Below are 22,142 nucleotides of genomic sequence, written 5' to 3'. Positions count from 1 at the left end.
TCATCACGGGATGCCTTAAACCTACACCGGTTGATAAACTGTACAAGTTAGCTGGCATTGCCCCTCCTGACGTGCGACGGGAAGTTGCTGCTAACGGTGAGAGAAAAAAGGTCGAACATTGTGAAAGCCACCCACTGCATGGCTTTCACCCTCCTCCCACCAGACTCAAATCAAGGAAGGGTTTCATGAGAACCACCACTCCTCTTGATGTTCCTCCAGCAACAGCAAGGGTGTCCCTCTGGGCAGCTAAACCTGGCAATTCTAACTGGATGGCCCCCCAAGAGGGTCTTCCTCCAGGGGCAAATCAGGAATGGGCAACTTGGAAGTCCCTGAACAGACTCAGAAGCGGAGTGGGCAGATCAAAAGACAACTTGGCAAGGTGGCACTACCTGGAGGAATCCTCCACCTTGTGTGACTGTGGAGCTGAACAAACAACTCAGCATATGTATGCTTGCCCACAATGCCCTGCCTCATGTACGGAGGAGGAGTTGTTTAAAGCTACAGACAATGCGGTTGCTGTTGCCCGCTTTTGGTCCAAAACTATTTAGTTGCTTGTGATTTTTTTTCTTTTTTATTTTATTTCCATTATTTGAAATGTATTTGCTGTACCAATGCTTTTGACACGAAATAAATAAATAAACATCTAACATTGTAGAACATAGGCAAAATGAAAGCAAATTTCCCCTAAATAAACTTACCAATCCCCAAAGGGCTCCTTCTGTTGTGGCAACAATTGTCGCAGCTCTAGGGGTGTTGTACATCAAGGCCAGCTCCCCAAAACTGCCATGATTATCATAGCGACCAACGCAGCGGGTTTGCCCATCTCGCGCTACAAAGATATCATACAATCCCCTAGAATAACAGGAAATACAAACCCTGGGCATTAGAACAAATGACAAACACTACTAACTGAAAATTCAAGTTTGGCAAAAACACAAGAAAGGAAGAATCTTTTATCCCTGAAAAAATATCACTCTTCTGCGGTTGCAAAAGAACGTGTTCTGTCAGCACGTATCCTGACTTACTTTCAAAATAACTTGGAATTTTCATTTTCAATATTCTAAATGAAATACAAATTTATTCTAAATATTTTACAACATATGTTTATTAACAGCTTTGAAACAGTATTATATAACAGAGACCACCTAACTCCTTAGATATGGTAAAACTGAGAGTGAGAGAAGAAAATAACTTGCTGAATAGTTCACCAAAAATGGTTGAAATGCTATTTGAACCAGAATTACCAGAATTCGGCACTGAGCAAAATTCACTGAATTTCTTTCTTCAGTGCCACTAAAAGCTGTAATACATATTCCTTGTATTAGATACTCTGATCAAATTATATTTGGTCATTTGATATCAAATGTTCATATCATCTAAGAAGACAAAGGCTTTTAGCTTACAGTGTTACCTGGATGGGAAGGAATGTTTTCACCTCCCTCAGCAAGAGCGCTTCTTGTTTTCTGACTTCAAAACAAGTAATGACTTAGAAAGAAGGCCAGTGTCTTTGTCTTTACTGCCAGTCTGGTTTTGTCAAATATAGATGTGCTATTCAAAAACTTTCGAACTGTGAACCAAATATTTACCTCAAAATCTCATTCTAATTGCCTTGGTTTTATACATACAAATAAGCACAGACAAAGATTGAATGTCTGTAGATAATATACTGCACTACATTTTGTAGTTTGTCAGCCTTCAATCTGACTGGTTCCCCAAGGCATAGAACTAAGAAAACACTCCCCTACAGAAAAAGATTATGATCACTACAAAAGAGCAATACCTCTTATCCTCTAGAGATTTTGTATCTTCAAAGTGTTTATAAAGACTGGAATGAGCACAGAGTTGCCAGTCTCTTATTGATTACCTCAAACTTTTGTCTTCGCTTTTTACATTTTTTTTGACATTTCTTTCATTAAGTTTCAGCAAGAAAAAAAAACATACACCACCAAAGGAAATAAGGAAAATAGACATTCATAAACCAAGCAAACATAACATAGTCCAGTTAAATAATAAAAATAAAGACACTACTTCAGTGTTTTGTCTAGACTTTCTTCCCTTTGAGGTAGATGTTCTTCCTTAGCCTTCTTGCGTTCCATTTGGTGAAAAGAAAACTTAAATACCTATGTTTTTTTTGTTCATGGAGACTACTACTGTTTCCTTATTTCCTCTAACTTTGAAGTTTTTAAGACTTTTAGAGTTCTTCTTTTTATATAGTTATTCACTATTACCATGAATTCCCCATTCATGTTTTATTTATAGGTAGAAATTGTCTACCCTTTCTATTATTCCTTAAAATATTTCTCTACTTTCTCCCACTCTTTCCACACCTTGTTTAAAGAGCTCCCTTTCATTATCCTAGTGAATTTGGTTCATTTCTATTACTTTTCCTAATTTCAGTTGCCAGTCATGGATGGAAGGTATTTCAGCTATTTTTCACTTTTTTGAAAGAACTATTCTTGCTATTGTGATCATGTACATAATAATTATAATCCTTATACGTTATTAATCCATACATCAATCATGTTGAGAAGATACAGCTGTGGTATAAATTCTAGTTCTAATTGTAAAATACTATTAATTGTATTATTTTATCTTCTTCCAATAATTCTTAACCCTTTTACATTTCCGTAATATATGGTAGAGGGTACCTTTTTCACATTTCCAGCATAAATATTTCCTGGTTTTATATATTTTAGCTAAGATCTGTGTGGTTAAATACCATTGATAGTGGACTTTATAGCAATTTTCTTTAAAACTGCTAGAATACCTAAAACCCGCCATGTCTTCCAAGGCTCTTTCCCATTGATCAATGTCAAATACACATTCAATATTTTTGTCCTAGTCAGCATATATTCTTTTATTGGTTCTAATTCTTGTTCTTTCTGTAGCAGAAATTTACATTGTTCCCTTATCACATATCAACTTATCCAATTCTGTTTCTACCAGTTGTATTTCTTCTTGTTTACTTTCCATTTTAAAATGCTCTAGCCGTATGTAAAAAAAAAAAATCCACAGCACTTTGACCCCCTTTTTTAGTTCTTCTCTAGTTTTTTGTCTTACAGATCCTTTATCTTTATCAATACAGTAGTCTCACTTATCCAACCTTCTGGATTATCCAACACAGTCTGCCTTTTAGTAATCAATGTTTTTGTAGTCAATGTTTTCAATATACTGCAATGTTTTGGAGTTAAATTCGTAAATACATTAATGGCTACATAACATTACCGTGTATTGAACTGCTTTTTCTGATGATTTGTTATAAAACATGATGTTTTGGTGCTTAATTTGTGAATTCATAACATAATTTGATGTTTAATAGGCTTTTCCTTAATCCCTCCTTATTATCCAACATTTTCGCTTATCCAACGTTCTGCTGGCCCGTTTATGTTGAATAAGCGAGACTACTGTATATCTTTATATCTCAATTGTGTTTCAGTTCTCATTAATGCTTTGTGTGGCAATAATTTTTTTGCTGTTGTTATTGCAATATTTTAATCCAAAATCTTAACATTTTCTTCTCTTTTTTTAATGAAAGTAGGAAGACTTCAGATTATATTGCAAGTTACCTATGTATGTTATAATATAGAAAGGCAGAGCTACTGGGTAATAGGTCAAAGTAACACTCTCAAACTACAACTCCTAAATAAAATGGGCCCTGGTTAGCCTCTGAGATTTAGTTCTAGGATACGCACACCCCTATGGATGACAAAAGCTTTGGATGTTCAAGTCCCATCATATACAATAGCTTAGTAAAATAGTGTGCCTTATATAAAAGAGCAAACAATTCAAACAAAAGATGGAGAGCCTGAGGCTCTTTGAAATGGCAGGAGGCTACAGCATGCCTACACATCAGCATAATGCTTGGCCTGTGGCAAAATTAAGATTTGCTTTCATCTGCATATTTTTCAGCCATGATGGGTTGAATCTGTGAATGCAGAACCCATGGCTATGCACACATATATGATTTGGGGCTTTTTACTCTGACCATTTCAGTTTTGAAGTTTTATAAAATTAGTATTAGGCAGGACTCCTAGGTTTTTAAACAAGGCAACTATGGTCACAAAGCTAAACTAGATTTACAAATTACTTTCTATGTAAATCTGAATATGCAATACACATCATTCACTTTCTTTCCATAAGTCTAAATATTGACACATTTTCAGCAGTATCCAGAAATCATCCATGAAGCATAACATGGACACAGACTTTTATTAACATGTCTTAAGTAGGTGTCACTGTTTTTGAGAGATAAGAAGCAGATCTATATAAAGTAGTATCTGTAAGCCAGATATACAAAATCCTACTATGTGAAACAAGCTAAACACTACAGAATCCCAGCTGAGGTAAAAATCAGCATCAGAATTCCAAGCTGCTGCATTTTAAAACCTTTTACATTTTTCAAATGCACGCTTCAGTGGTTTAAAAATCTCTATGATATTCTTAGCTACTGTTTTTAGAAAATGGATTCTACCACCTTTCCTCTGCACAGATGCTTTTTAATTTTTTATTGCACCTTCTATTGTAAGCCACCATGAGTATTTATTTAAAGGACAGGATATGCATTCTGATATTAATGAAAAGAATGACATTTATCTAGAAGTCCCCGAAAATAATCTTGCAGTGACTCAGATTATGGCTGGTTTGGGATCCTGGGGGATTCAATTCCCACAGCCATGTCTCTATTACATTCCTCTGGCTTATACTTGTTTGCATTCCATTTCCAGAGGAAGTCATAAACATACATTTTTTATTTTATTTTATTAGAATTAGATAAGTGTTTACTACTGCGCGAATAGTGCAAAAATATTTAGAGGAAATACTAGCATGATTATTTATATCTTTCCAAACAATATAAATGTTAAGCTTGTGTGGTCAATAAAAAATGTTTTACTACTCATAATTAAATTAGGGGGAGGGGGTGGCAAATCATTTCTAAAGTGTTTCTAAAATATCGTTAAAGGTATGTATCATAACTATAATGATATAATGAAAATTTTGTTACTTTTTCATTAAGTAATTGCAATAAGGGAAGGGTAACTTCCAGGACTACTTTCTCCCTCATTTTTAGAGCTGTCAGGATGAAACTTGTTACAACAGTAGAACACATTTACCACTGTTACCCCCCCCCCCCCCAAATTCAGAACATTTCCCTCATCCACTGATTTTTGGGTTTTCAAATAAGTTTTTATGAACAACATTTTTTTTTAAAAAAACTACAAGTGCTGTCTCCTTGAATTTCTATTTTCAATGATATAACATATCATTGTTGGACAACATAACCAGGGCATTATCCCCTCAAGTTTCAGAAAGAACTGAACATCCACTAATTTTTAGAGAATTTTAACAAACATTGGGGCCATCCAGTCCAAATGCCTTCTGCCAGGCAAGAAAAGCAGTCAAACCACCCCTTCAACAGATGCCCATCCAGCCTTGAAACAACAATTATTCTTATTATTAGGAAACCTACTAGGTAAACTTTGGATTACTGCCTCTCGACCTTGCCTACCTCACAGGGTTTATTCATTCCCCTTTTATCTTAAAATCCCTCTAGAGAATGAACACGGGTTTTCCACAACCAAACCTTTCAGACAGGAGGGGGCGAGGAAGGGGAAGAAGGACGAAAGTAGAATTCTGGGAAATGTACTTTGGGAAGGCGAGGACCCCTGTATCAGACAATTCAAAAGGCCCCATCCTGAACTACATTTCCCAGAATTCTGCTCACTTGCTGCATCATAGCCTCAATGTGAGTGTGGTCACTGCCTGCTTATTGAGCAGTTGGCTTGTCTTGACTGCTGCCAAGGCTTTCTAGTCTTCATTTCTACCAAGACCCATTCTATGGATTTGCTAATACAGTTTTGTGTTTTTCAAAGGGTTTGTGGAGGTGATGTTGTGTTTTGCCTTGGAGTCACAATCTGCCAATGCTTCAAATGAATTTGACTAGAGATCAGAATCATGGCTGTATGTACTCTTTGCAGACAACTAGATAAATGAAATCTTGGATAGTATTTGTCATAAAGACTGATGTCTTTAATAGTTTCTTAATGCCCCATTTCAGTTTCAGCTACAGCCTCCTAATCCAAGCAAGCTGATGGTACTTGAAGGAAGAGAATGTAAAGTTCCTCATCAATTAATATTCTCCTCACCCTCTTTATATTCAGCAGGTACTGCTGGAGTCAGGGAGGGATGAAGGAAAAAAGAAAGGCTTTTTGCTTTTAGTTTGGAGAAAAGGGAATTCCTCCACTACATGGTGGAGGAAGGTAACGGCTGTTTTATGTATTAAAAGGTAAAGGTTTCCCCTGACGTTAAGTCCAGTCATGTCTGACTCTGGGGGTTGGTGCTCATCTCCATTTCTAAGCCGAAGAGCCGGCGTTGTCCATAGACACCTCCAAGGTCATGTGGCCGGCATAACTGCATGGAGCGCCGTTACCTTCCCGCTGGAGCAGTACCTATTGATCTACTCACATTGGCATGTTTTCGAACTGCTAGGTTGGCAGGAGCTGGAGCTAACAGCGGCCGCTCACGCCGCTCCCGGGGTTTGAACCTGGGACCTTTCGGTCTCCAGCTTAGTGCTTTAATGCACTTCTTCACCAGGGCTCCTCTTGTTTTATGTATTACAAAACCCATTTATCTACAAATTCTGCTTACTAACAACAAAAATAATACAAATGCAAGGCACCTACACTCCATGGGTTTCCAATGAGCTGTCTGCAAATGTCATTTCCAAGGGATTAATGAACCATAATGAATAGTATTTCCCCTTATTATGCTTTCTCTCAATCGCAGGTGTGCATTCTTGGCTACTAAATTAAAATAGTGATATAATATTTGACCCTGTAAGTCCTAAAACCCATGACAAAGCACAACTTTGATTTCTTACCGTTCAATGACATAAAAGTTGTCACCATCATCTCCTTGGTCAATTACATGTTCCTGAGGTTGAACCTTTCTTTCAAACATGGCATCAAGAACTTGAGACAGCTGTTCCTGAAAGCACAATAGTACTTTGATTAACACTGTTTTCTATAAACATTGGGCATGCTTATTTTATGACCCAAATCCTCTTGTTTATTACTAGAGTTTCGTTCTTTTGTGTATTGAAGTCTACTTTGAATGCAACATTCTTTGCCAATAGTTTGTTTCATATAATTTTTAAACACATCTTTAAGAACAAGTTTTTAAAAAATATTAAAAATTATTTTAAATCTAGTGCAATCTTCTTTCCAACACACATACACACCACATACCACCAAACGTGCTTATCTTGTTCTGAATTTCACCCATTGCAGGATATACACAAGATATATACATTTTCCTACACACAAAATAATGTAAAGCAGTAAGCAACCCCACTGTTAAATTTTATTTATTTATTTATTTACCGCTTTTATCACCCCTGAGGGGACTCAAAGCGATTTACAACATAATAATGGTAAAATTCAATGTCAAATATACATGTAAACCAAATCATATATCTAAACAATAACCATATAACTATGCATTAAAACAATAATGCCTTCTCTGCCAAAGAACGCTGGTGCCTCACCGAACCACAACTTCCATAACTCCACAGCGCTGAGCAACGGTAGTTAAAAGTGGCGTTGATCTGCACAAATAAACTACAACTCCCGTGCATCCATAGCATTATACAGTGATGTCAAACTGCCTGCACCCTACAAGGTAGATCAAGCATGGGCAAACTTTGGCCCTCCGGGGGTTTTGGACCACTTTTGAAGTGACCACTTGTTTTAAGTCAGAAGAGAACACTTAGATCCTCTGGGGGGCAGCTACTACAACCAGAACCTGACTGGCAACTGTCACCCAGAGGACCTTTTCTTCAGCTGCCCAAGACTGTGGGATAACTCTGTGTATCTTGCTGTATATCTTTTAATAATGTTTTAACTCTTATTTTAATGATGTTGTATCCCACCTCATGCCTCAGAGAGAGGCAGGTAATACAATTATTATTATTATTATTATTATTATTATTATTATTATTATTATTATTATTATTATTGTATGGCACAGCAAACAAGATAGATATGTTGGATTATTATTATTATTATTATTATAGTATTATTATTATTATTATCATTAGGACCTCCAGATGTTTTGGCCTACAACTCCCATTAGCCCAAAGATGCCTAGTATCACACACAACTTTATATACATTTTACTAGTTATTAAGATTTTGGTTGATGTTGGCACTTCACAGCTGTTGCTTTATTTCATTACTGCCATCTTTTGAATTATTAAAACCCTAAATGCTATAGTGAGGATTATCCCAGTGCTCTCTAAGAGCTGTGACATAAACTCTAGGCCTACTTCTGTAGCCACTTTGAAACTATAGTCCACTTGGGGAACTGATATTCTGTCATAAAGTCGCTTCTCCCCATTTAAATCCTATCAAAGAAAGTTCCAGGTTTTTCATGATAGTAGGATTTCCCATGATCGTGCTGGCTGTTTTTTTCTGAATCATCACTGAGAGGCTGCATAGTGTAGTTAAAGACCCTATGATAACATAAAAGAAAAGCTAAGGGAATAATGGGCTCCAAACATTTAACAAAATCATCATTTTCTAACAGCTAACAAATGAAATAGATGTTTCTCTTCAGGTCAGGAGAATGTCTGTGTGCTGCTGGGAACAAAGTGGCCAGTTAAGCTGATCAGTTTTCAGTGATCAAGACCAACATACTGCCTATCAACTTTCCTGGCAGACACCACTCCAGTTTCTAGCTAACTTTTTTTGCAACATAGATAGGTTCACCTCAAGTATCATCCTATTCTATTACTAGAAGAGGGTAATCAATGCCATGCTATGTCTCTCTAGTCCATTTTAAGATAATACTATCAGCAATAACACTTTTCTGTCACTGCAGAAAAGCAAACATGATTCTCCATAAACAGGACTCCCATTCACTGCACTGAAATAATGAAACAACATGACTCCTATCTGAAAAAGAGGACATGATGACAATCTTCTCTCTGCGTGAAGGTTTCATTGAACTGGTAAAAATTTCCACCCAATCCCCTTTATATCTAGCATAAGTGACCGCTAAGTGCAAATAAGGACTATAATAGTCAGTGTGTGAGGTTTTTTAAAGATAATGCAGAGCTCTTTTTAAACATATGTTCAAATTTCTTAACTTCTAATTTGTTTTCTTCTCATTTAAAATTGCAAAGTACCATATTTACTCAAATCTAATGCTCACTTTTTTTGGCTAAATTACCTTGCCAAAATTAGGGTGCACGTTGGATTTGTGTAATATGGTAATCTTAGTGCTGAGCCAAAGCTGCCTCAGGATCACCTGGAGCTCCCATTTGAGGGACATAATCTCTAATTTAATTGTCATGACTCAATGTTATGCTATCCTGGGATTTGCAGCTTGGTGAGGCAATTAAAGTGGACTCATTCTACAACATATATCCATCCCAAGATTTTCCTTTCCATCGCTGAAAGTTTTGATAGTGTTAACACTTTTGTGTTTAAAGAAGGAATTCTAAAAGCATGCGGGAACTATAATTACAAAGAGTGCATTAGACTTGAGTAAATATAGATATACATTTTCATGTTGGTCAAAAGGTTAGAAACACTGTAAGGAATAATGTAGCTATACTGCACAAACAAAATTATTCACACTCCTAGATTCTGAAGTGTTCAAACTCTAAGTTCAATTATCCAGAAACGTGAACATGCACCATCTCTCTTCTTCATTCATGCAGTCGTTTCCGACTCTTCGTGACCTCATGGACCAGCCCACACCAGAGCTTCCTGTCAGCCGTTGCCCCTCCCAGTTCCTTCAAGGTCAATCCAGTCACTTCACGGATACAATCCATCCACTTTGCCCTTGGTTGGCCTCTCTTCCTTTTTCCTTCCATTATCCGCAGCATCATGATTTTTTCCAAGCTTTCCTGCACCATTTAGCTCAACAAGAAGGCCCAAGAAATAGCTATGCATACATGACAGGATTTTGGAGACAGAGTAAGTTTCTGTGCACCAAAATACAATTTGTGTTTCATAATTCAGCTATCTAGCGGAATCATCTAAACTCTGAAAGGTATATGTGTAGATACGGTAATCCTAGATTTGTTTGCTGCTCTGCTCCCACACTGCATACTGGCTTCAGTAGTGTAGACTCATCAGCACACAGCATACTATCCCCAATATTTTCAGCAAGCTAAGATAAGCAGAAGTTCAAGCAATATCACTTTGAATTTCATCTCCCAAATATGTTACCATTTGGACACTCTGCTGAGAGAAATAAGAAATCTGAAACCATAAAGGAAGCACCCAACAAGATCTAAATTGACTCCTTCCCCTCAGTCATATTTCTGCATCACCCAAATGTGTATTCCTGAAAGCCTCTTCTTACTCTAAACCAATAAATAAACAACAGTCACATATAATTACAGTATGAATAACTCTCAGGCTTTACTTATAAGAAATTCAGCACAACTGGGGATAGTGAATTCAAGGACAGTTTGTTCCCATTAGGTTAAAAAGCCAATTCCCAGAGTTCAAATTCTTCTGGGATGTGTAAAAGAACAGAGTGGCAAGAGAGGCTGGAGAACATTCTATTACAAGATTTAATTGTTGTATGAACTCTTATGCAGGACAATACATTATCCAAACATAAATGGTAATTAAGGAACAGAATGAACTCTGTGCTCATACAAACTAGTAAAAAGGTGCATCTGACTTGGATTATGACAGAAGAAAGCAGTTATGGCCTTCCAGCCTTGAATCAGGAAACTCTAAGTAAGCATCCATCTTGTACTATTCTACCATTTCAGTGGTTTTCTCCACCACTTTCTAGATCGCTAGACATGTTGTTGTTGTTGATGTTGTTGTTGTTGTTATACCCCACTTTCTTACAACTTTAAAAATTATACAATTTAAAAACCTACAAATTTAAGTATTAAAATAGAATTAAATGTTAGAATTATTAAAACAGTTCAGTTTAAATATCATTAAATGAATATACAACAACACAACAATAATGATAATAAAAACTATTTCTATTCCACCCTATCTCCCCGAAGGGACTCAGGGCGGATTCCAACAAACAATGGCATACATTCAATGCCTTCATAAAACAGATAGATATTGGCATAAAATCCCAACAAGACCCCACATATAAAAACAGCATTAAAAACCCAACATCAAATTAAACCTAATATCAGTGAATGGAATAATAATAATAATAATAATAATAATAATAATAATAATAATAATAATAATAAAAAAACTTTATTTATACCCTGCCACCATCTCCCCAATGGGGACTCTCCCCAATGGGGCCATGCCCAGAGCAAACAATATAACAAGTATAAATACAACATAACATAGAGCAATTAAACAATACAATAAGTAATAATATACAATATACACTACAACGCAAATCAAAGAAACAGTAAACATAACATAACATTAATAAATTAAACCAATATAGTCAGACAGGATCAAACAAGAATTCTATAGTAACATTATCTATATCTATATATGTATATATATAAAAGAGTGATGGCATCAGGGCAGCGGACAAAACAACAAAACTACAGGCCCCCCAACCTCGAAATTTGACAACACAACCCATCATTCATGGCTCTAGGTTGATACAACAAAAAGAAAAGAAAAATAAAGTCCTAATTGCAGGGAGAGGAATAATAGTTTTTATCCAATTGCTGCCAGTTTGAAGGCTAAGCTCCGCCCACTTGGTCTCCTAGCAACCTACTCAGCCCAGGGGACAGGCAGTTAGGCCTCACTTATGCCTCTTCCACAGATTATCAGATTTTAACTGGATTATATGGCAGTGTAGACTCAAGGCCCTTCCACACAGCTATATAACCCATTTAGAATCTTATATTATCTGCTTTGAACTGGATTATCTTGACTCCACACTGCCATATAATCCACTTCAGTGTGCATACTAAACATAAAGACAACCATACAACAGACATTCAATACCACCACCACCTCAACAATTTCTCACCAACACTACCAGACAACGCCACAGCAACGCGTGGCCGGGCACAGCTAGTATATATATAAATGTGCTGTTTTACTATGGAGTAAACAGCAAAAGCACTGAACCAAATCACACCAAATTTGGCCACAAAAAACATAGTCATCCAAAATATGTCTTTCAAACAAACAAAAAACCTAGAAAAATAAAGTCTAAATTAGAGGACGAGAAAGAGCCATTTCCCCCTTTAGAAACGGCTCAGAAAGGTAGGCCCCGCCCACTTCATATCCTAGCAATTCCCTCAGCCAAAATGGAGCCCAGGGCACAGGCAGAGTGCACTTAGGCCTCATCCACACTGTCTATAAAATACAGATTATCTGACTTGAACTGGATTATATGGCAGTGTAGACTCAAGTCCCCCCCACACAGCTATATAACCCAGAATGCCAAGGCAGATATAATCCACAGTATCTGTTTTGAACTGGAATATCTTGAGTCCACACTGCCATATAACCCAGTTCAGTGTGGATTTTATACAGCTGTGTAGAAGCGGCCTCATATAATCCAGTTCTAAGCAGATGATATAAGATTATAAATATAATACGTAATATTTATTGTGGTATAATAACACAGAACAATATAATATCTAAAATCAGGACAGTAAATAAAGAACAACACTCTGAAAACAGGGAAATTCCAGACAGGAAACAATCAGGGCCAGCTAACACCTCCCAATAAAGGATTCCCCCAGGCAGGAAGTATCCAATGCTAATCAAGGTGACTAATTGCAGCATTCATACTTGCTGCACCAAGACTATCAATTGCTATTCAACCTGGGCAACCAAGGATTCCACAAGGTATTTTAATGATGTATTTTTATAGTTTTAATTGATTATATGTACTGTTTTTTGTTTTATTATTATGTTCTTGGCATTAAATGTTGCCAACTGTGTAAGCCGCCCTGAGTCCCCCGGGGTGAGAAGGGCGGGGTATAAATTCTGGAAATAAATAAATAAATAAAGGTAGAAAGCGGCAAGGCTTTTAAGCTGCAAGACTATTCAGTGTAATTCAAGCTGGCCAAACAATGATTCCTCTATAAAGGAAGTAGCCAGGTTTCAAAGCGGCTCTTTGATTGAGGGTGCTACTCCAACTCGCCAAACATGGATTCCCCTACCTATAACACAGCCAGGCATTGAAGCTGCAAGACTATTCAGTGCAATTCAACCAGACCAACAAAAGATTAACCTTGGTAGAAGGCAGCCAGGCTTTCAAGCAGGGATACTACTCTGTACTATAGAAGCTGACCAACCAAAGATTCCTCTAGGTAGCAAGCAGCCAGGCTTTGAAGCAGTGAGGCTATTCACTGCAATTCTAGCAGCCCAAAAAACCATTCCCCTAGAACGCAAGTACCCAGCCTCCCAAGCAGCGAGCCTATTCCATTGTATTCCAGCTCACCAAACAAGGATTCCCATAAGAAGAAAACGGCCAGGCTTTGAGGCTGCAAGGCTATTCACTGCTATTCCACCTGGCCATCAAAGGATTCCCATAAGCCATATCAACATGTGGCCGGGCACAGCTAAATAAATGTAATTTACAAAAGCCAACATACAGAGTGTTCCAGTAGTCCAAGGGATGTGACTAAGGTGTTGATTACCATGGCCAGATCGGGTATCTCAAGGTATGGGTGCAGCTGTCGCACAAATTTTAATTGTGCAAAGGCACTCCTAGCCACCACCAACACCTGGAGTTCCAGAGTCAACAATGAGTCCAGGAGCACCCCCAGACTGTACACCTGTGTCTTCAGGGGGAGTGTGACCCCGTCCAACGCAGACTGTAACCCACACCCTGATCTGCCTTCCAACTGACCAGGAGTACTTCTGTCTTGTCTGGATTTAATTTCAACTTATTAGCCCTCATCCAGTCCATCACTGATGACAGGCACTGGTTTAGGGGCAAGACGACATCCTTGATATTAGGTGGTAGGCTTGCTCAAATAATTCGTTTTCCCCGTTTACCGTTATTGATTCGTTTTTTTCGATTGTTTTGAAGCAATATCGAACCTTGGTTGTCCACACGTGTGGATATCGCGGTTTCGAATCGCGAGAGGCCGTTTTTTCTTATTTCTTCGGTTTTTTCGAAAAGAAAAAAAAGCTTTTGCAAAGCACCCAAACTCCTTTCCTTTTGCCCCTCAGCCAATGGGAGGCTCAGCCAATGGGAGGGGGCGAGGGGGAAGGAGGCCGAGGAGGAGGAGGAAGACGGAGGGGGGAAATGGCCGCCGCCGCCGCCTCGCCTCAGCTCAGTGCATTAATTAATTGGGCCTTAATGAGCCCCCTTCCAAGCCAAACCCACCAGAGAAACACCCTCAATGCAAACCTTGCAACGTCCTTCTCTCCTTCTTGGACACAAAGGCAAAGGGAGGAGGCACTTCGGGTTCCCAAGCGACCTGAAAAGAGCCATAGAGAAAGGGAGAGCCAGTGCGCATGCTCCACCCTCCAAGGCACACAAGGGGGGAGTTCGCATGGGAGCCGGAAGTGTTGGGGCCTCCGTCCCTCCCTTGCTTTTCCTCTTTGGTCTCCCTATCTTGAACACAGAACACGCATGAAAAAAAACACACCATAATTTCACAATATATAGTTTAAATAACAAAAGGAAGAGGAAGGAAGAGGCCCGGGATGCGAGGGGGTGTGGGCCAGGCCCGTCCTCGGCTGCTCCCAGGGGCCCAGATTCGCACCCTCCCTCCCCCCAATACAGGTCTCCAGTCCATACTACGCTACATGAACTTGAATGGATACTGTGGTTGTGTTGTCGAAAGCTTTCATGGCCGGGATCACACTGTTGTGGTATGTATTCCGGGCTCTATGGCCATGTGCCAGAAGCATTCTCTCCTGACGTTTCACCCACATCTGTGGCAGACATAGAGGTTTTGACGTCTGTGCGAAGCTAGGCAAGTGGGGTTTATATATCTGTGGAAGGTCCAGGGTGGGAGAAAGAACTCTTGTCTGTGGGAGGCAAGTGTGAATGTTGCAATTGGTCACCTTGATTAGCATTGAATAGCCTTGCAGCTTCAAAGCCTGGCTGCTTCCTACCTGGGGGAATCCTTTGTTGGGAGGTATTAGCTGGCCCTGATTGTTTCCTGTCTGGAATTCCCATTTTCTGGGTGTTTCTGGGAAGGTAATGGCACTCCATGTAGTCATGCCGGCCACATGACCTTGGAGGTGTCTATGGACAACACTGGCTCTTGGGCTTAGAAATGGAGATGAGCACCAACCCCCAGAGTCAGACATGACTGAACTTAACGTCAAGGGAAACCTTTACCTTTACCTATACACACACACACACACACACACACACACAAGCAGGGACTATATATATATATATACACAATATATATCACACACACACCAATTTAACAAAGTTTCAGCCACAAAAACAAAGTTTCTGAAGTAGAACAATGACTTTCACAGTAAAGACAACCCAATTTAACAGGAAATAAGACTTTCAAACCAGGAACAGATTACTGCAATTATTAAAAAAAGGTTTATTATAAAAGCTATGAAAATTTGCCAAAAATCAGAGGATAAGGGAAACGTTCCACATTTTGGTGAGCTATCAGTGTTAAATGTGTTCTACCACTGTACCAAGTTTGAAGAAGATCACTCAAAAAATGAGGGCGGGAGAGCCCCCTAAGTCCCCCCCCTTCGGGCTGTTTTTGGGCCACCGCGCATGCGCGTCCGCCATTAACGAATTAATTTAGAAAATAACGAATTTTCGTTAATTTCGAAAAATTTTGGGGGCCAAATTCGTTATTAGCAACAAAAACGAAAAAACTGCCCCCTCTAGTATTGAAACGAGTTTAGAATCAAATTTTTCATGGATCGATCAAGCCTATTAGGTGGAAATGAATAATAGAGTTGGGTGCATAAATTTAACACCAAACTCCAAAACTCCGGATGATCTCTCCCAGAGGTTTCATGTAAATATTGAATGGCATGGGGGACAGAATTGAACCCCGAGAGACTCCACAGGACAATGGACAAGGAGTCGACAAGGAGTCCCCCAGCTCTACCTTCTGGGTCCGACCCTTGCCTAGGTCTCTTTGTAGACCATCCACCAAGGCAACCAATGCCGTCTCTGTCCCGTATGTTAGAACAACCAAACTAACAGGTATTACATTGCAGTCACAACACATTCTCTGCTCTCTTTAAGATTTTCGGGCTTCTATGAATGAAAGATCTCTCCACTGGATGGCCCCCCTCTATTCATAGACAGGCTCAAGATTGAGATAGTCTCAATACTAGAAAATGCAATTTTGTCCTCTCGTTTTTGTCTGTGAAACCTTTATACTGTTTTAGAATATCTTTTAATCATCTAGAGCAGATTTAGGATGGGAATACTAAAGACTATATATAGAATCAGTGATGGTATCCCATTCAGGGATTGATACTCCTGTGAATGGGAGAAAACTCAGGATGCTATTTATGAAGAAAATAGCAAGTCTGTCTAATATTAGATCTCCTATCTAGCCAGTACAGGGTGAAATCATTGGTGTTAAGCAACAATTATTTGGAATTTCAGTAAGGGAAACGGTTCTCTGCACATCTCCTTCTATCTCTATCAGGACTGAGTGGTGAAAGACATTAAAAAATTACTCTCCCTGCAAGATTTCTCCTTTGTTCTTTTTCTCACTAGAAAGAGAGCACAAGAAAACTGGGGGGTACATGACCCACTACATCCATTCTTCCTTTTCCAGTTAATGACAAGGATGACATTAGTAAAACTAACTACTTAAATACCACTACAACCCTAAAAGGCATCAGCAAAAGAATGTTTACTTTTGAAGTAGATGCACTGGATGAATCTCAAGGCTTAGGAAGAGCTCCTCCTTCTCTCACTGTTTATCCTAGGCTTAAATATCTTTCCTGCTTGGCATATATAGAATAAATAACAAAGATTTTGTTCGAAATGTCAGTTGAAAATGTTTTACTGCAGTAAACAGCCATAAATAATAGAAGGGATGTATGTAGAGAATTTTAAGGCTGTTAAATAACAAGTTTTTCTTTTTCTGTTAGCATGGCACATTTCAGTCTGTAATAGTTAATGGCTTTCTCCTGGGGAATGCAACTTTAAAACCGCCTGAAACTTTACAAGCATAACATATAATATATAAACATTTTTGGGGCTCCACGAGAAACTTTTGCGTTAAATAGGGGTCTGCGGCTGAAAAAGTTTGAGAATTCCTGCATTAGAAGATAGCTCACTGCTGTTGGAAATGTGAAAGGAACTAACTTTTTCTTCCACTAAGGTAAATGACAACAGAAACAGGATAACCAGATAATCTCTATAACACATAATAAAACACATGGCTAAAAATGAGATGATACCCCAACAACTTAAATTGTTTCAAGAAAAAAAATCCTTCCCCACTACAACAAAAAATTTAAAGAAGAACTGCCACTTAATACAAGGTCATGGTCAGCTTAAAGCAAAAGACCTTTTTTGAAGTTTTGTATAACAGAGAACTATATCTTTGTTATCAGTACTATCAGAAAGGTTACTGGGATTTGTCACTTCTCACTAGCATAGCAACTATTTATAAATATCACCAGCAGTATAAATTCTTCAACAGCTTTTTGGCAGTTTGCTAACAGCTTTAGTGTTAAAATTTCAAGGTAGCTGGCAGTGGTTTGGAATTACATCAGAAAACAACTGGCAACACTGTTAATAAAAGCCTCCTCTCATGGTTTGGAACTGACCAAGTAAGTTGCCTTATGCATGAATTCTAGCTTTGGCAGATTAAATTATATGCCTACAATACCAGCAATTGGAGAAGCAATCCCTAAAACACAATTCTTATTTTCTTCACTCCCAGTGGCTAGGGAAGAGCTGCCATGCAATGACCAATTCTGATCCTTTTTCCCTAATAAATGTTTGAATCTGGAGAGGGGGGCTGCTAACATGAATAGCTTCCTGCCATGTTGTGAGACACTTCATTTTATCAAGAGACATTTCTTACAATGCTTCTTGGAAAAAATAGCTTGGGGCTCATTCAAGATCACCAAAGCAGATATTTGAGATGGCTGCTAAACCTGTAATTCTGTAAAATAAATAAATAAACCTGTAATACGGACAATAGTCAAGGGCACATAGTACACACAGGCCTGACACAATGCAGTCTAATTAGTGCAGTAGAGTCAACAAAAAGTCTGATAGAACTGGCAATGTATCCCCCCCCCCCCCAAATGAGAAAACCTGCTGACACATTAACACTGGTAAGTCCTACTAGTAATATAGAACACTTGCAACACAAACTTTCTCACTACACTCTTTTATTTAGTCAATTTCTTTATTGCTTTAGGAAGACTATAATTTTACCAAAATTTGGTATAGCATAAAAACATATGGATCAAACCATATCAAATGTAACAATAACAACAACCAAAACAATTTCTGGAAAAAATAATTCTGGAACATCATCAATAATTCACAAATTCAAAAATTAGTTTTTAAACCCTCCTACCACAGACACAGGTAGAGCCAGTTGTACCTCTCTTGGGATAAAATATTATTATTTATTTCCCACATTTGTACCCTGCCCTTCTCACCCTGATGGGGACACATATAAATCCGAAAATAGATACAATTAAAATCCATACAATTAAACATAAATTATTAAAACACCAATTAAAATCACACAAATAACATGGGATAGGGGCACTGTTCTAAAGACCCAGTCGTTACTACTTGCTAATCTTGTTGACCTTAGTGAACAGGGTCTCCAAATCTTATCTTTAAAAAAGGGCGCATTAATAGATCTGCAAAAAACCTATATCTCTATATTTATGATTTTAACTGTAAGCAATTTTAACTAGGCATAAATACCACTGCTGCAGCAAGGAGAGAATATGTGCAGTATCACCTGACTATCTGATCATCAACAAAGGCTCATGTTTCTAAGCTATATTCAATTATAGTAGCCCAGTCCAGTTTAATTAGGGCCATGTCCATTTTCTTTGGATCACATCACAGCTGCTTATCAATGAAAGCTAATAAAAAAAGCATCCTGGTTACTGATGTCAATCAGTTATGAGTCAACAAGAACCACTGGATCACAATACCAAAGCTACAAACCAATACAAATTGCATAATTCTATTGAGATCAACAGAATTCCCCACCAAAATAAAATTTGGGTGATATCAGACAGTCACCATTTTTGTTTCAGATTCTGTGGCATTGCTGGGGATGGACAGGAGCTGCTGTCCCCTGGAGATGCCAGCACCGCAGAAGCAGGTGCTATGTGTGGGGACTCACAGCATTCTGCTGAGAGCTCCCTCATCCCTACAGTCACATCCAACTCCCCTACTCTTCTTTTAGCGAGAAAAGCACTCTCTAGGTTTTTAGGTTTAGACAGTACTTCACCTAATCTTTCACACACTTGATTTCATAATTACAAACATGAGTTGTAACCAAAGCTTCATGTTTAAATCAACCTGCTAGGTTGTTCTAAGCAAGTCATTATGCACTCTCTCATATCAATCTCAGGTACAAAATTAGTATTAGAATGAAAAAAATTACAGGGATGTGAAGTATTGCCATAAAGAAATGTAAGATAAGTACTTAAACAACCCAAACTACTGTGTAGGTTTTTCCTTCTCACAGAACAGTTTTTAACATTTTGTGGGATGGGGGGCAAAGAATGGAGATACCTGTTTTTGCGATGCTTTGGCAAAACTGAAATTGGTTAATTCTACTTTGTTCTCATATTACTATAAAATTAATCAACATTCTCCCACATTTGCATATTAATAGTTTTGCAATGATTAATTTAAAAATCACTGATCTGCAACATCAAATGAAATGAAGAAGTAATGCTACCTGATCTAGGTTTTTGAACAGGAGGATATCTTTACAAGCTTCCTGCAACCTGCACCTTTGCTCATCTGTTTTGGGATGGACTACCTGCAAAACATAACAAAATGACATAAATATCTGAACACTGGAAGATTTATTATAAGTAGGAGAAATAAATAAATTAAATACCCCTTATGATTCTGTGCTCCAAGCTTATTTGGGAATACGGAGGGAGGAAATTCCAAAGTGTAATTTTATTATAACTTGGACAGTAATTGACAGAGCAATATGTGAATCATCTAGGTGTTATCACAGTTCTGCTCTGCCATAAATAACACAAGTAGGATGATCAAGCTCATGCAGTCAAAAAGCCTTGAGATATAATTTCTGGAAAGATTTTGCCCTGATTTTGTAACAATATACAAATATGTGGAATAATAAACCATTATTGTTTCATTTTGTTTTGTAGTTGAGGATGTCTGATATTAAAGAAAAAAACAGCCTGGGTATAAACTGCATATTGCAGAAGCAGAAGGAAACTCTATCCCATTAATCTATGCAGGAAAATGCTATAGTTCATTTATTTTCTCTTACCCTTGGTTCTGTGTCTTCATCTTCTTCATCTGGGTTATATGCTTCTGCACAGACTTTAAAGAGAAGGAAAGACTTGTTTAAAATGTGCCTTTAAAATTGATACCATGTACATGTCAGCAATAAACTTTGTACCCATATGTCAATCCAATATTACACTTAATACAATGTGTATGGCAAGTGTAGCATGGACATTACTTCAACAGCATTATTTCTATGTTAAGTTAAATATCTTAATAAGGCAGAAAAAAGGAGAGATATTTCTCTTAGCTATCAATATTCCATGTCACAATTATGACAAATGAACTAGGAGCAATACGTTGGAATGCTCTGGTGAGTTACGCTACAATGCCTAGTCCTGATAAAAGTGAAAATAAAGTATTATTATCAGATGCAAAAGTCATGGTCTAAGGGGAACATGAATGTCTGTACTTTGAACTATCTGAAATATTACTGGCACTAAATGCTGTATCTTTATAATATTATTGTCCTGGAGAACTAAAGATTAACGGTAATTAAACATCTTCTCCATGGATGTGTCTAACTATGACAAATCAGGCTTGACACCTAGGTATAAATAAACTGCTAGAGAAATTGACATAAGTTGCTTACCATGGTACAACACTGTGTGCTTCCCAGGAATATATGGTTAGGTAATGAGACAAAAGCAATGGCTTAAATGGCTTTTTGGTCTGAACCAGAATGGCAAGCCTTAAATTAAGTTGTCATACTGACTTGGGAAGTGTCCTCTCTTTCTTAAATATTCTCCCTGCCTTCTACAACAATGCACAAGGCAGTACAGTTGTAAAAAGAGAATAATATAATATTTCCTGCCAGTTATTTTGCAAGGACAAAATGTTTCTGATCTTTTCAAATGCTACTTTTCCCTAACCAATATTTTTCTTTTCATTCTTTATGAACTTTGCTTACATATTAAATGGAAAATGTCCTAAGGATGGTCAGAGTTGGAAATCGTATTTGTTTTCATCCTATTCTTCTATTCTTCTTCTCTTTAGCCGTTGCTACTGTGTCTGCGCCATTAAGGATTTCACAGAAACCCTAATTTGTATTATATTTACTGATCTGACAATACAAAGGTCTTGGCAAACTGCCCAGTTTACTGCAGAGAATAAGCTTGAGAATAAGGAGTGGAGGAAAGTCTCTTTCTGAAAATCTGAAAAGAACTCTACCATCCAGAAGGTTAAAAACAGATTGCAGTTTTGATAAGTTAGAAAGATGTACATGAAGGCAGATACGTTTTTTCAGTGTTCATATACTGTATACTGCCCTATGGAGAATAATGAAAGAACTGTCAATCTGTTAGCCAAGAACTATTCGTTCAGGAAATAAAGCAAATACAAATAATATCAACAAGAGAGAGAAAGATATTAAAAGTAATCATCTTACTAAAAATTACTGACAAGATATAACAAGAAACTGCTTTTTAGGTAAACAATTATGACTATAATCACTGTGGTTTCACTTACATACATAATTTTTGTATGAGTGCAGGAAAGATACAAGAACAAACATAATACCAATTCATGATCTAGCAGAAAGGTAGATACTGCCATTACTGCCATGTAAAAATGGGTTGAAGAATTAGAATCTTTCTAACAGTTATCCTAAGTGGAACAGCCAAAAACCAAAACATTTTCTCACTTTGTTTTTCCCTCCCTTTCACACAGACTGTAAAAAGGTAAATACCTTTTAATCTGAATAGATAGGTGGAAATAATG

At 37.8% G+C, this 22,142-nt stretch overlaps 1 protein-coding gene across 2 annotated transcripts in view; it reads right to left on the bottom strand.

Annotated features, from left to right (window-relative positions):
• prkar2a (protein kinase cAMP-dependent type II regulatory subunit alpha) overlaps positions 1-22,142 on the bottom strand; it is a 111,270-nt gene that overhangs the window by 15,488 nt on the left and 73,640 nt on the right. For both annotated transcript variants that reach the window (XM_008105436.3, XM_062969634.1), the window contains exons 3-6: positions 20,407-20,459; positions 19,837-19,920; positions 6,878-6,984; positions 699-852 (exon numbers count right to left, since the gene is read on the bottom strand). In XM_008105436.3, the coding sequence (XP_008103643.1) occupies positions 699-852; positions 6,878-6,984; positions 19,837-19,920; positions 20,407-20,459 (398 nt within the window). The remainder of the gene's footprint in view (positions 1-698; positions 853-6,877; positions 6,985-19,836; positions 19,921-20,406; positions 20,460-22,142) is intronic.

This window comes from Anolis carolinensis, chromosome 2 (assembly GCF_035594765.1).
Source record: "Anolis carolinensis isolate JA03-04 chromosome 2, rAnoCar3.1.pri, whole genome shotgun sequence".
NCBI lineage: Eukaryota > Metazoa > Chordata > Lepidosauria > Squamata > Dactyloidae > Anolis > Anolis carolinensis.
The sequence above is the reverse complement of the archived record's forward strand: the minus strand, read 5'-3'. Positions and strand labels throughout refer to the sequence as shown.